The sequence below is a fragment of the Propithecus coquereli genome, unplaced genomic scaffold, assembly GCF_000956105.1.
Source record: "Propithecus coquereli isolate 6110/MARCELLA unplaced genomic scaffold, Pcoq_1.0 Scaffold11, whole genome shotgun sequence".
Lineage (NCBI taxonomy): Eukaryota > Metazoa > Chordata > Mammalia > Primates > Indriidae > Propithecus > Propithecus coquereli.
In genome coordinates, this window is record NW_012134969.1 from 3069768 (window position 1) to 3085150 (window position 15383).

Consider the following 15383-nt stretch of genomic DNA (forward strand, 5'->3'; position numbering starts at 1 on the left):
TAAATAATAGATACTATATAATATTCTACACCTTGCTTTCTTCACTTGAAGTTGTTCCATATCTGTAAAAAAAACCCAATTTTTTCATTCTTTTTTGATGGCTGCATTTTATTAACCAGTTTTTTAGTGATAGGTGTCAGGGATTTTTTTCTCCAATTTTTTTTTTTATTCCAAATAAAGCTGAAATTAACAATTGTGTGTGTGTGTGTGTGATTTTACTTACGTTTTAATATACTTGTAAGATATATCCCCAAAGTAAAATTATTGAGTCAAATGGTAAGTTCAAATAATATGTTCATCTCTAATATTGATAGATAGTGCCCATCAATAAACTGTTTTCTTTAAAGGTTTCACCAACTTTTACTTCCTAGTATTCTTGCCAACTGAGTGTATTTTAAAACATTTTTATTATCCTCAGTGTATTCCCATACTATACAAATAATACCTTTGTAGCATTCATTTTTATTTCATTCATCATGAGTAAGCACTTTTGTTTTTTATCAATGAACTGATTGTATATATTTTTTGTCCATATTTCTGGTGACTTATTAGTCTTTTTCTTATTGATCTGAAAGAGCTTTATTATACCAGTGATATTAGCTATCTATATGCAATATGAATTGGAAATATTTTTCTCAGCTTGTTGTCTGTCTTTTTATTTATTTTGGATTTTTCTGCACATTTTTTAAGTTTATACAATGTAATTCACCATTCTTTTATGGGGTGTGATTCACAATATTATGCTTTTAAAAAAACTTTTTCACTCTGAAGATATGAAAATGTTCTCTCAATGTTTCTTTGATTTATTTTTAAAATTTAAATCTTTGATCCATCTGAAATCTTGGTGTAAATTATAAAGTAGAGCTAGCCAGGAGTGGTGGCTCACAACTGTAATTGCAGCACTTTGGGAAGCTTAGGCAGGAGGATTGCTTGAGGCCAGGAGTTCTAGACCAGCCTGGGCAACATAGTGAGACCCCATTTCTACAAAAAATTAAAAAATTAGCTGGGCATGGTGACAAGCAACTGTGGTCCTAGCTACTTAGGAGGCTGAGGCTGCAGTGAGCTATGATCTTGCTACTGCACTTCAGCCTGGGTGACACAGTGAGACCCTGTTTTGAAAACAACCACCTCCACCCCCAAAAAACCAAAACAAACAATAAACTCCCAATGGCTTAGATTTTTAAATAACTTACTTTCACACTGTGAAGACCCATTTGATCCCCACCCTCCAGCATCAGTCTCACTTGCCAACTATGTTCAGGACCTTCTCACCAAGAAATCTGCCCCACAGCCATCAGCAGTCTCCATCTCTCTTGCTGACTGACCAGTTTTTATTGGCGTTTATGTACCTGAGAGGGCACAAAAGGAACAAGTTTATATTCAGCCCATCTCTGCATCCACTCATTTCTTAGAGTGGACATGGGGTCCGCTTCTAGGGAGCACATGGGGATATCTGCTTGACAATTCTAATCACCTGCCAAACCTGGAAGGGTGCTCTTTTGATGGACATCAACATGTCCTACTTTAATGTACCCCTCAAATTTCCACTGGGCCATGCCCCATATTACCATCCATTTAACAGGCCAGGTCTCCATTGCCCTCCTTCCTGACCGTGTGGCCAGGTCATTGGCCATTGCCCAAAAGTCAGTAAAAACCCAAACATAAGGGATTTTTACCACTGTTCAATTCTTCCATCACTGCTAGGAAAACAGCATGCAATTTAGCCCATGGAGCTGATCTATTTTTATCTTCTTTGACCAAACTGGCATCCTTCCAAATAGGATATTGTCTTTTCTCCTTGGAATTGTCATCCACAAACCAAGCAGCTCTTTATCGGTCAGTTGAGAGCTGTTTCTAGGGTACTGTCCAAGTGACAATAGAACCTAGTAGCTTTTCACGCAGTTCCAGACTCAAACTTAGAGGAAAAGAAGTTCCCTGTTCATCTCTTCCTTGTATTCCCCGGGTAGCTGATTCTGTACACACCATTTCCATTTCTTTATGGAACCCTCCTGGGCACTGCCATTCTCATCAGAGTGTTCCTCTGACTGCACCCAAGACGTCATGGGTATTTTCAGGTTATGTCCTTCAATCATAGTGTTAGCTTCAACTGATGTCCCATAGCATGGTAGTAAATGCCTCTCAAGTGGAAATTCTCAAAGTCCCAGTAGTCATGGCAGGGAGGCACTCATAGGCTTTTGCCTTAATCTCTAGTTTACAATACATATAGGGCTATCAAACAGAGAATTTGTGCATACCAGCACCCTTCTTCTACTCAACACTCTGTGTGGAACTGGGCAATCTTACTGATTCCCCTTTAACACGTCCAATTAATGTTGCTTGAAGGGCAGATTTACGTGCCTTCTGGTTTATAATACCAGGTAGGGGAAACATTCCCCAGTCAGGTACAATGTCCATTCCGATAATACAATCAGGTAAAGGAGATGCAAATACTTCACAGGAAGCAGTTCAAATATACCAACTCTCCTATAAACTTTTACCTTAATTCTATCGACCCTTACTTTCCTAACTGTAGCCCCATTAGGACTATAGCAACAGGTTTGGGTTTTACAATATAAGGTAGAGAAAGTCTTCCCCAGCTAGACATAATATCCATTCCCATAAAATATTCATAATGCTATCAACCCTTACAAATTTATGTTCAACCTGGCCCATCTTTTCAAATGAACTGCATATCACTTTCCCTTTCAGGCACTACACTTCAGCCACCTCCTTGAACCTAAGAACAGAGACAAGTTCTCACTTGTCCCTTTTATTCCTTGACCAAACCAATCTTGTTCTTGCATTAGGCAGTTGCCTGTGGTTCCCTGTGCCTAGAAGACGCTGTCCCAGTTTTTCACATCAGCTCCCTTCTCATCCTCAGGTTTCTGTTTGCTTGTCGCCACCTCCCCAGAGGGTTCCCATTCCTGCATACTTGGTTTAAAGTAGTCCTTCCAGCCAGGGGTGGTGGCCCATGCCTGTAGCCCCAGCTACCCAGGAGGCTGAGATCTGAGTATAGCTTGAGCCCAGAAGTTCGAATCTAGCCTGGGCAACATAGTGAGACCTCGTCTCAAAGTATATATAAAAAATAATAATAATTTTAAAAAATAGGCCTTTCCTCAGCTCCCTTTGCCCTCATATGACCTTGCACAGTCTGGGATTATCCTATTTATTTGTTTGTGTTTATTGTTGGTCTCCTCTTACTAGAATATAAACTGTATAAGGAGGGAGAAAAATGCAAATTGTGAAGGGAATAACTGAAGAATAAAAGTTCAAGAAGAACAAAACGGGATGGGATGAAGACCTAAAAGGGAAAACATGATAGTGCCATTCCTCAGAAACAATAGCAAGGAAGGCAGAAGAGAGCAGAAACATCAGGGAGTCTGAGTGGAATACATTATGCAATCTGGTAAGTTCTTTTCCCATCAACCTTTAATTACATGGTTAAATTGGCTGTGGGAATTGCAGCAAACTATTTGATTTTACCCTGCCAGCTGGCTCTGGAAGATATGCTGTGTATATGGGATGGAGAAAATCCTTTTCCAGAGTCTTTTCTCCTTGGCTCTACTAGGCTTAGCAAGGAGAATCACTGGCCCATGTCACGTACATAAAAAGTGCTTTGGGAGGTGTGAGGGTCTTTACAGAGGCTGTCACTGTTATTTTATTTTGTCCATGATTCTAACAGAGTTATACCCTGTCCTGAAGCACCAGAAAGGAACATCTGGGTAGATGAACATGATGCCCCCAAAGGGGCTTCGGCATTCTTCCTGAGAAACAGCGAGTTCAGATTTACATTTGTTTTTTATCACGGGCTTTGAAATGACTAAGCATTAAATTCACATAACCCTGCTGTGAAACAGATTACAATAATGTTATTCTAACCTTATTTTCTGTTGAAAGGTGGAAATAAGATTTGCTCCAGACTAAACAGGAAGTCAGTAATAAAATTATAGCTACTGATTGTGCATATGTTACATATTTTATACACTACTCTAAGGTTCCGGGTGACAACTGCAAAGAGCAGAATTGGTGTTATTGGTGTTCTTTTCAATTCTCAACCTCTCTTCTCACCCCCACCCGAAGCAGACAACCAAGGTATGCATGCATGGTGTGTGAAAGACAGATGAAGAAAATATTAAATACGAGTGTTTATAATCACCCACTTCCTAGTGTTTGGGATTACAGGTTTCCTTTGTGTTACTGGGGTTATTTAGGAGATGCTGAGCAGTGTGTTATGGGAAAGCACAGAAGCTGGCAGTGGGTGGGAGGCTGCAGTGTGCAAATGAATAAACACCATGTGCTGCCTGATTGTGAGGCTGGGGAGAGCAATGGTGAAAGATGGTGATGATTTGGTAGCTACCAGAGACAGTGGAGACACTTAATGATTTGTGGTAAGTAAAGCTAGAAGAGGCCCACAGGAACTTTTATAAGAGCAACATTCCTTGTCTCCAAAACATTACAATTGGCACTATGCTCTTTTCCCCTTCTCTTTTACTTTCTTTTAAAAATTTGTCATTTTGAAATAGGCCTTGAGGTGAGACAGAGTGGCTTGAGTTGGCCAAGGTACATTCTAGAAAAGTCCATGTCCCATGAGTGTCAAGGCAAGGCTTGACGAAAGCACTGAAGGTTTGGCTTGTCCCATGATTAACTTTTTACTCCTGAGGATGTAGATTAATTGGGAGCCAAAGAATTTTCAGGAATTAGTAATGCCATGGCAAGCAAACAGTGGGTAGGGGTCATGGAAGTGGTCAAGTACAAGGGTGCTGAGACCATGCCCTTCTCTGTGCCTGCTCAGCTGTCTGGGTAGGGGACTGCCACTAGTTCAGCTGCAACTCAGCCAGGCTCCCAATGCAGCCCTCCTTGCCTATGTCCCAACAGCTTGAGAAGGCTAGTTTCTAAAGAGAACACACAGGCCCTCCCGATCCCCATTTTTGATAACAGTACCTTCCCTATTGTAAAAGACTCCTACGGTACTTTCTCCCATCTCTAACCAATTCAGGCTAGAAAGAAGAAAAATCAGATAAATACCAGTCCAGCTCAGATTACAGCCCATTAAATGCAATTACACACCAATTACGCCAGTTTCAAAAATATACACAAATTAAGATCCAGAACACGTATAAGTCTACGTACCTAATGTTTACATACACCTTAATACTAACCCTACCTTGTATATCTGTTTATTTTCGTCACCGATGTATATCCATCTTTTTCCAGACTCACACATTACTATCACTATGCTGCTTTTTATTTGTTGTAGAAAATGTCCCAGAGTTGGAAGATCCTGGGTTTGAATCCAGTTTCTCTCATTATTATATGGCTTGTATGAAGAGGCACCATCTCGGGAGAAAGAGCAGGTAGACTTGGAGGCTCGGTGTCCCCATAAAACCACCATCATTCCCACTGAGAATGGTGAATGTTCGAAACTCTGGAAGTATGTTTCCGACCTTTCCTTCAAACATGCTTTCACGTCAGCCATTTCAAGGCCTGCCCGATGGCCTCACATAGGTTGCGAATACTTTTTGGTCTGCACTGAAAAGAGAAGGCTTCTCTTCGAGTCTAAATCGAGGGAGAACAGAGAAAAACAAGTCCGTCCTATATCATGAATCTACTTTGTGTCAAACACTCTTTAAGTTCTGAGGGAGAAATACAAAAAAATCAGACCTGAAATAACTAACATTATTTTGGGCCACAAGCTTACCAAGCAGAGCGCAATGCAAGCCAGCGTCTTATGTGGAGTGCTGGGGCTCAAGAGACCCGCGCGGCGCCCAGCTTCTGGCGACCGCAGCAGAGGCGGAGCACAAAACCCCAGGCGGCCCCCGCCACACCCCCGGAGCCCGAACCCCCGCGGCCCTATGCCCGCGCATGCGCACAGCGCCCGGCGCAGGGGTTGGGGTAGGCGAGCCCCGGCTGCCATCTTGCAGCGCGCGGGAATCGCCGCCGCCGCCGCCGGCCAAAAAGCCGGGCCAAGCGAAAGCCTGTGCTGTTCAGACCACCTTCCTTTTCCATTGCCAACCTTGCCAAGCAGCCTGGCTGCCCAGCCCCAACTCCAGGCCAATGAACTAACCTATCGCCCACGGCCCGTCTGTCAGCAGTGGCTCGTCCCGGAGCCCAGCCCCGCGAAACGGAGCGTCCGGGCACCCAGCCTCCCCGCCGGCCGCGATGCCGAACACGCAGCTGCCGCCCAAGGAGAGCAACCTTTTCAAACGCATCTTGGTGAGTGGCCGTAGGCCGCGCCGCCGATCCCCCGGGGCCCCCAAGGCCCCCGGCCTGGATGGCGAGAGGTCAGGTGGCGGCGCCTCCGCGGGCTGGGCTCGGCCTCCGCGTCTCTCCGCTCTTTGTTTACCTCCGAGCCATGGGGACCCGACTTCCCCGCCCCGGCCTGCCGGCTCCGGCCTCTCCTCCGCGCGCTCCCTTTCCTCTGCAGCGGCCCGCCTCACCCCCGCCGTGCTCTTTCCAGAAACTTCACGCCGCCCTCTGCAGTCCCCGGGAAGCCGCTTCGGCCGGTAGTGGCTCCAGTGCCTTCTGCGAGGCGGGCTCTCAACCTTCCTGCCCGGGTCCTCCTCAGTTTGTTTCTCCTGTCAGTCTCCCGTCGGTGAGGTGTTCATTCGCTGCTTTCTGTTTAGTAGATTGCACAGCACTCCCTAATTAAATGCCGTTAAAGCAGGATCGGTCCGATAGTGGGATGGGGCCCTGATCTATACTGGCATCCCTAGGAAGCCAAGCCTGGCACTGTCTCTCTTTGGGAGAGAGTTTACTTGGTTGTGATGTACCGTGTTTACCCTCTTTGGAAGTGAACAGATGAATAGGTGACTTGAGCTGTGTTTCCAAGTTGTCACAAACTCCAACACAGCTCTTTGCTTTTAACTCGCACAGGCCTTGCCTTGAGTGATCAAAGCCGCGCGGACTGGCTGGTTTTGCACTGGAGAGGAGCATTTGCTTTATTTCCGAACAGAAAACTGAATCGCGGCCCGGTAATGATGACCGCTGCCTAGCGAGAGGGCAGTTTTCTGGAGTCCGTGCCAGGGCCCCTGGAGACTACGGTTTTCCGGGAAGACGAGGCAGCTGCCTTTGCTTTTCTCAGTATACACTCGAGACCATAGTTGTTAAATTAATATTGTTAATAGATAGCTGTCTTTTCTAGGCTTCTCTTTTCATCTGAAAACAAGAATTTATTTGCTAAACAAACGTTTAGATTTTAAGGGTGAATTTATTGAGAGCTTGGGTTGGCTATATCGCTATTAGCTGTTGCTTAAGTTTACTATAAATAAAACGCTAATTTTAGAATAGTTTTAAGTATTATTACATCAGCGGCAGATAAAATTCATAGTAGCTGTCCTGTTTTGAGCCAATAGTAAGTTCACACTTAGTTTTAGAATGTTAAGAAAGATACACAGTAGACGGGATGAAAATTTTAAATCTTCATTTTATACAGTGCTTAGTGTTGAGCAAATGATGACAGCACTTCTTTTCTCTATGGCTATTTTCTAGTTCAAATCATGTATCAGTAGCATAAAGAAAAATAGTTATATGATTTATTATTCTCAAACTACAAAAGAGTTAAAGCTGCTGCTGAGTTAACTTTGTGCTCAGATAAATTGGAAAATGCTAAACATTTTCTTATCTGGGTATGTAAAGTTTATTTTAAAGGTTGCATGAGTTTAGGAAGGTGCTGCAAAAATGAATGATTTTATCCTCTCACATTTGCAATATATGTGGGTAAGGTTTTGCTACAGCAAATTCCATGGCAAACAGAAGTCTATAATAAAACTGTTTTTTAAGTTTGGTTGGTGGATCAGAGTGCTTTGCCACCAACAGTAAGTTTTTTTTTCTATTCATTATCAAAGTACTTAAACACATCCACACAAAGTCACTAGCTAGTTTTTTTTTTTTTCTTTTTTATTTAACATATTGTGCGTGGTTTATATCTGCCTGTCTTATTCCTCAGACTGGCTAGTAGCCTTACAGTTTGTTGAACTTTGGAGCTATTCCATGCCCTCTTTCACAGAGACACAAATCAAACCCAGTAATGGTAAATGACTAAGTGTCTAAGGTTCTCTGTCTGGTTAGTAGCAAAGTTGAGACTAGAATCTATCTTTTCTATAATGGTTCCTTACTGAACCTTAGGCTTATCTTTACCTGAGTACTTGGACTCTGGAGCCAGACTACCTGGGTAAGAATTGTGGCTCTGACACTTACTAGCTTTGTAAACTCAGTAACTGTGCCTCAGTTTCTTCATCTAAAATGGAGGTAACATGCATTTCATAGGCTTTCCTGGGATTTAAATAAACACTAAGTGACAGCAGTTCCTGAGACATAGTAAATGCTTCCGATAGATGTTAACTATTATTATCATTATTATTATTACTGCTATTAGCAGTTTGGTTATTATTACTTTTAAACTACTTGGTAAGTCAGAAAAAAAAAATAAGTCATCCCTTGGTAGAAGCAGGGGGATAGGTTCCAGTACCACCCCCCATACTCAAATCTGCCCATACTTAATTCCCAAAGTGGGCCCTCTGTATACACTGGTTTTGCATCCTGCAAATACTATATTTTTGACCTTGTTTGGTTGAAAAACATCTGCTATGAGTGGACCCATGCAGTTCAAACCTGTGCTGTTCAAGGATCAACTGTATTTTTCTCTTGCTCTTCTTCAGTAGTTCCTTCTGCTTGTTTTTTCTTTGTCATTTGTCAGGTCAACTCTTGTCTGTAGTCAACTCAGATTGTTATTTTTATATTTTAAAATATTTTTGGAAGAGGCAATGTACATGGTTCAAAATATAGGTTTGTCTCTTATCCTTGTCTTACAGCCACCTAGTTCCCCTCTCCAGAGACAATCAAGAAGCCTCAATTTAAACATTTTTTGTGTTTGTGTGAAGACTTTTCTAATTCTGCCCTCCACATCCAGCCCCTGTTGCAAGGCTTGATCTTGTTCTCACCCATTGCTGGTGCCATTTTGCTTTGAACTTAGTAGGGTACATTTATGGAGCAGCTCTTGTTTGCGTAGGCTGTGGGGATGCAGCAGTGTTTAAAATAGGTGGGAGCCAGGCATGGTAGCTCATGCCTGTAGTCCCAGTTGTTCTGGAGCCTGAGGCAGGAGGATCACTTGAGGCCAGGAGTTCAAGAGCAGCCTGGGCAACACAGAGAAACCATGTCTGGAAAAAAATAAAAATAAAAAATGGAAAACATTAGCCTGGTGTGGTGGCACACGCCTGTGGTCCCAGCTCCTTGGCAGGATGCCTATGTGGGAGGATGGCCTGAGCCCAGGAGTTCAAGGCTGCAGTGAGTTGTGATTGCACCTCTGCACTCCAGCCTGGGTAGCAGAGTGAGACCCTACTCTAAAAAATAAATAAATTAATAAATAAATAATAAAATAGACGAGATCCCTGTTCTCATGGAGCTTACATGGTGGGGGGGAAGACAGACACTAAGTAATCGAATAAATCAGATTTCAGGGAAGTGCTGTAGAAAATAAAATAAGAGTAATATGATAGAGAATATGTGTGTGGGGGGAAGAGGTAGGAGGCTGGCAGTATTTGATAGAGACTTGGATAATGAGGAATACAGCCATGGGAAAATCTGGGGAACAGCTTTTTTTTTTTTTTTTGAGACAGAGTCTCACTCTTTTGCCCGGGCTAGAGTGAGTGCCATGGCATCAGCCTAGCTCACAGCAACCTCAAACGCCTGGGCTCAAGCGATCCTCCTGCCTCAGCCTCCCGAGTAGCTGGGACTACAGGCATGCGCCACCATGCCCGGCTAATTTTTTCTATATATTTTTAGTTGTCCGATTAATTTCTTTGTATTTTTAGTAGAGACGGGGTCTCGCTCTTGCTCAGGCTGGTTTCGAACTCCTGAGCTCAAACAATCCGCCCGCCTCGGCCTCCCAGAGTGCTAGGATTACAGGCGTGAGCCACCGTGCCCGGCCTGGGGAAGAGCTTTTAAAGTGGAAGGAACACAAGTGTAGAGGCCTGAGGAGGGATAAGCTTGGCATGTTAGGTAATGGAGTACGCAGTCTGACTGAACGGCGTAAGTGAGGGGAGAATGGGGAGAGATGAGGTGTTCCCAGGGCAGTGGCTGCTGAGGAGAGTGTTCATTGCTTAGCCTGGCTGATGGCATTTAGGAATAAAAATACTGCTTATGCTTGTATCAGGCTAATGATCATGATGGTCTTTGGAGTCAGACCAGAGGTTTGCAACTAAGCTGAGCCACTTATAAACAAGTTTGTTTTTTTTTTTCCTTAAGAGACAGAGTCTTACTCTGTCACCCAGGCTGGAGTGCCGTCGCAACATCATAGCTCACTGCAACTTCCAACTCCTGGGCTCATGGGATCCTCCCACCACCCCCTCCTGAGTAGCTGGGACTACAGGTGTGCACCACCATGCGCACCTAGTTTTTAAATTTCATAGAGATGGAGTCTCTCTGTGTTGCTCTGGCTGGTCTCAAACTCCTGGCCTCAGGAAGCCCTCCCACCTCTGTCTCCCAAAGTGCTGGGATTACAGGTGTGAGCCACCAACCCTAACCCTAAACAAATTTTTTGAACTGAACAGTTTCAGTTTCTACATCTGCGGAAGTGGAGGTAATGACACCTATCTTAAGAAATTGTTAAAAGAATTAAGTAAGATACAACAAGTTGTGTACAAACACATAGTGGTTGTTCAATAAGTGGCAGTGTTTTTTTTGATATGTGTGTACATGGACCTTATTTTCATTCTTGTCATAGCAAAGGCTTTTAGTGAATGAAGTTTCTAGTTTTTTTCTGTTATCACATGTTTTTGCTTTGCAATTAAAAAAATTCTGTGGCAATATTAGTTGACAGTTAAATATCTTTTTTCTTTATCTTCTATAAAAGCGAAAATACTGAGATTCTAGAATGATTTGGGGTGGGGGGTGGTGGCTCACGCCTATAATCCTAGCACTGTTGGAGGCTGAGGTCGGAGGAGCTCCCCCCCCAAAAAAATAGAAAAATTAGGCAGGCGTGGTGGCACACGCTTGTAGTCCCAGCTACTCAGAGGCTGAGGCAGTAGGATCGCTTGAGCCCAGGAGTTTGAGGTTGCTGTGAGCTACGCTGATGCTGTGGCACTTTACTCAGTGCAACAGTGTGAGACTGCCTCAAAAAAAAAAATGATTTGGTAAGAGTAGGTAACAAAAGTATATTTCATGTTATAATTGATATGAATCCTTTCCATCGTGTATGTTTTAGACCAAATTTTGGATCTTGAATTTAGAATGTATGATACAATGAAAAGTCGCTCCATTGTATATTCATTTTATAAAATAACTTTTGTCCATATTTCTTTACAGAAATGTTACGAACAGAAGCAGTACAAAAATGGCCTAAAATTTTGCAAGATGATTCTTTCAAACCCAAAATTTGCTGAACATGGAGGTATTGTCTCATCTGCAAGAGGTTGCTTTAGGGAAATCTTAATTTCAAAATCAGACTGATAGGATTTTTAACAGTGAAAGAAGAATACTTCTCATATTCCAAGGTCTTGCAGCTCTATTAGAGTGCATAAATGTTCAACATTTTTAGTTGTACTTTATGTGAGTCTTATTTTAGATTACTTTTATTATCCTTAGGTATATGTACTGTGTCTTTACTTTTAGATGAGAAGTGGTTGGTTGCTCTATTGGGGAAAAATTGGACAAGATACATAACTAGTATTTTTATAGACCTCATTTCCTCTGTTACTTTGAAAAGAAATTTACTGTTCTTTTTTTTTTTTTGAGACAGAGTCTCACTCTTTTGCCCAGGCTAGAGTGAGTGCCATGGCGTCAGCCTAGCTCACAGCAACCTCAAACTCCTGGGCTAAAGCGATCTTCCTGCCTCAGCCTCCCGAGTAGCTGGGACTACAGGCATGCGCCACCATGCCCGGCTGATTTTTTCTATATATTTTTAGTTGTCCAATTAATTTCTTTGTATTTTTAGTAGAGACGGGGTCTTGCTCTTGCTCAGGCTGGTTTCGAACTCCTGAGCTCAAACAATCCGCCCGCCTCGGCCTCCCAGAGAGCTAGGATTACAGGCGTGAGCCACCGCGCCCGGCCTGTTTTGTTAATTTTTTTTTCAGCAGAATAATATTAACCCCCTTTATAGAGTCTTATGAAGGGCAATAACCATTTTAGCTACTCAGTCTCAGCCTAAGGAATTTTGGAAAAAGACTTGGGCTGCCAAGCTTTAAGCAAATACTTGAATGTAGTTTTACTTTTTGTACTTGGAGAGTAGTTCTAATTATGAGATTAAAGAGATGAATAATATAAGCATTGGAACAGTAGTAATCCTTCAGATCTCAAATATTAAAGTAGTGCTGAGCAAGTAATTTGAATCTTTCATGTGTAAATAGAGGTTAAAATTATTTTTCAGAGACTTTGGCTATGAAAGGATTAACACTGAACTGTTTAGGAAAAAGAGATGAAGCATATGAATTTGTTCGTAAAGGACTTCGTAATGATGTCAAGAGTCATGTCTGTATCCTTTTCCAGTAGTTAAATAGTTCAATTTCATGTACATTTTCATTTACTAATTTTTTTCTAATTCAAGTTAAAAACTTTTTACTATGAACAATTTCAAACCTACATAGAAGAGAGAATTTAATGAACTGTATGTACCCATTACTCAGCTTCAGTAATTATCAACATTTTGTAATATTAGTTTCATCTATTCTCTACCAGTGTTTGTTTATTTATTGGAGTACAGAAAATCTCTATAAAATATGTGTATGTGTTTACTTCAGTTGGGCTTAGTGTTAGGGAAAAGTTACTTTGATAATTATATGTGACTTGAAACTCTTAAATATTCATGAACTGAGTTATACTTTCCCATTCCAAATAATAACTTTTAGTTAATTATCTATATAGTAAAATCTGTGTGCCTTAAACCTTCTTTTAGAAATTTTAAAAGACACTTATTTCAAAACAGGTTTTATTTATTATTAAGTATGATATTATATTGGTTCTTCAGCTTGGTTTCTGTTAACACAGGGACATAGCTGTTACTTCATTGAATCTTTATAATTGTATTTTTCTTTGGCTAGTCTTCCAGTTTGTATAAAACCAGTACTTTTTAAGGATGGATCATTGAAGTTGACATTGATGTGTTTTGTCTATCTGTATGTTTATCCACAATCTCTTCATGTACTACCCTTGTATCTTAATTTGTTACATTTAATTCACTTAGCCATTTACTAGTGTTGAACTTAAGTAGTCTTAGTAGTGTTTTCACATATTTAGCTTAGGGTTCTCGCAAAATACTAAATACTTATTTCTTTATCCTGGTGCTTACCCCAAAGTGAAGAGAGAGGGCATGTAAGTATGATAGTGTTTTTTTTTGGCTCCAAGATATATTAAGACTTTAATTTACGATAAATAAAATTTAATTTTTGTGTCCTTTAATGTAACTAGTGAATTAAGTGATGGTTATATGTTATTTTAGAATTGGTTGAATGTAAACTTGTTTTGAAAGATAATTGCAATTTTGGTATATATTGTTTCAATACATCGTGAAGACTAGGTGAATGTTGAAGTTGCTAGGGTAGGAATGTGAGAGAGTAGAGGGTAGAAAATGTGAAAAATTTTCGGCAAGAATTTGTTAAGGTTCCTTAAAAAATACTATGGAATATTTCAAACAGGTACCCAAGTAGAGAGAACAGAATAATGAACCCCCATGTGTCCATCATCCATCTGTAATAATTTTAACAATTGTCAATCAAAGCTGATCTAGTTTCATCTTTAACTACCCCTTACTGTCCCCCTCCCTCTGACCCCTGATCATTCTGAAACAAAACCCAGACAAGATATCATTTCATCAAGGTAGGCTTTATGTTGGACATGTAGCATAGTGTGTTCTGGTGTCTGTGAATGTCTCTTTTTCCTTAACTTAATAGGTTGGCATGTATATGGACTCTTGCAGCGTTCTGATAAGAAATATGATGAAGCTATTAAGTGTTACCGAAATGCCCTCAAATTAGATAAAGATAATCTACAGATTTTGAGGGATCTCTCTCTGTTGCAGATCCAAATGAGAGATCTTGAAGGTTACCGAGTAAGTACTTTAGTCTTAAATGCATGTGTTTTTACAACAGATTTAAGTGTGTGAATTCAGAATGAGGTAAGCTTGAGACAAGCTCTTGGAGATTTGATTGCTCCATATGGTCTGTACTAGAAGGGGAAAGTCACCCTGGGACATTTTCCCTCAATATTTATGGAACTTCCCACTTGAACACAAAAAAGAATAATTGTTTATTCAACTAGAATGTCTACGTGCAAATGTTGTACTGTAAGATTCTTTGTGGGTTTGACATTTACAAATTTGGTAAAGTAATAGAGCTTTTATAATTGAAATCTAGACATAAAGATAAATTACCTTTTTTTATTATTGGTTAGTAAATATAGAAAAGTGTGAGAAGGATTGCCATAAATCAGTCTTTCTGTAATTCAGACCTCTTTAGACTTGCATCTTCAGCTCTTTCTTTGGTGGGCATCTCCATGAGTTCATTCCACTTAGTATCTTGGAATCAGTGTGCCCAGAATAGAATATTCTATCATGTGAAGGAGGCCACCAAGTCTTAACAGTTTAAATACATTCTTCATATATTTCTTATTTTTGCCCTCTACTGTTATATAAGGCCTTATGGCGTATGCCTAGAATTTTGCAGCAGTTTCAGGGGCTCTGCTGAACTTAATGGGACCATTCTTCAAGGTGTGTGGTTTTTTTCTTTAGCTGTGCTTAGGAGCCTGGATGTGGTGGGAGTTAAAATCAATTGTCTTTAGGAATAAGACATAGAAATTAACGCTATTGGTTGCTAAACTGAATTGCAAAATAAATGCAGTTAAAAAGAGAGCTGGGTGTGGTGGTGCACCTGTAGTCTCCATTACATGGGAGGCTGAGGAGAGAAGGTCACTTGAGCCTAAGAGTTCAGGCCAGCTTGGGCAACATAGTGAGACCGTATCTTTAAAAAAAATGCTGGTGGTAAAACTGTGAAGGACCCAGAGAACTAGAGGTACTACTGACTGGGGTGTCAAAGAACAAGGGTAGGAATATCAGCAAGTTAGGGTGTTGGCAGCATAGGACCTGTGGGTAGAGAGTTAGATATCTGGATTTATGATTTCTGGGTGGCAATAAATTCTAGGGTGTGGTTGTAGAAGCGAGTCTCTGAATTGGGTGGAGGAGAACATTGTTAAAGGTGAGGAGATCTTGGGACTTAGAGGATAGGTTGTTGGATGGATGATCCACATTAGAGTTACATTTACACAGGATAATGGCAGGATTTGGCAGAGAGAAAACTGACCTAGACTTTAATGGAGTATTGGGAGTAAGGGAGAAACAAGAGTGAAAATAGGGGATGGTCAGATATTTGACTGTTTCTCCTGGCTGCATCCATCCTGTG

General features: G+C 41.2%; 1 protein-coding gene across 1 annotated transcript in view; it reads left to right on the plus strand.

Annotated features, from left to right (window-relative positions):
* Window positions 1–6148: 6148 nt before the first annotated feature.
* The window catches only part of NAA16 (N(alpha)-acetyltransferase 16, NatA auxiliary subunit), a 63432-nt gene continuing 54197 nt past the window's right edge, over window positions 6149–15383 (plus strand). Inside the window, exons 1-4 of the mRNA XM_012648203.1 lie at window positions 6149–6213; window positions 11302–11386; window positions 12362–12466; window positions 13881–14038. Coding sequence (XP_012503657.1) covers window positions 6160–6213; window positions 11302–11386; window positions 12362–12466; window positions 13881–14038 — 402 coding nt within the window. The 5' untranslated portion in view covers window positions 6149–6159. The remainder of the gene's footprint in view (window positions 6214–11301; window positions 11387–12361; window positions 12467–13880; window positions 14039–15383) is intronic.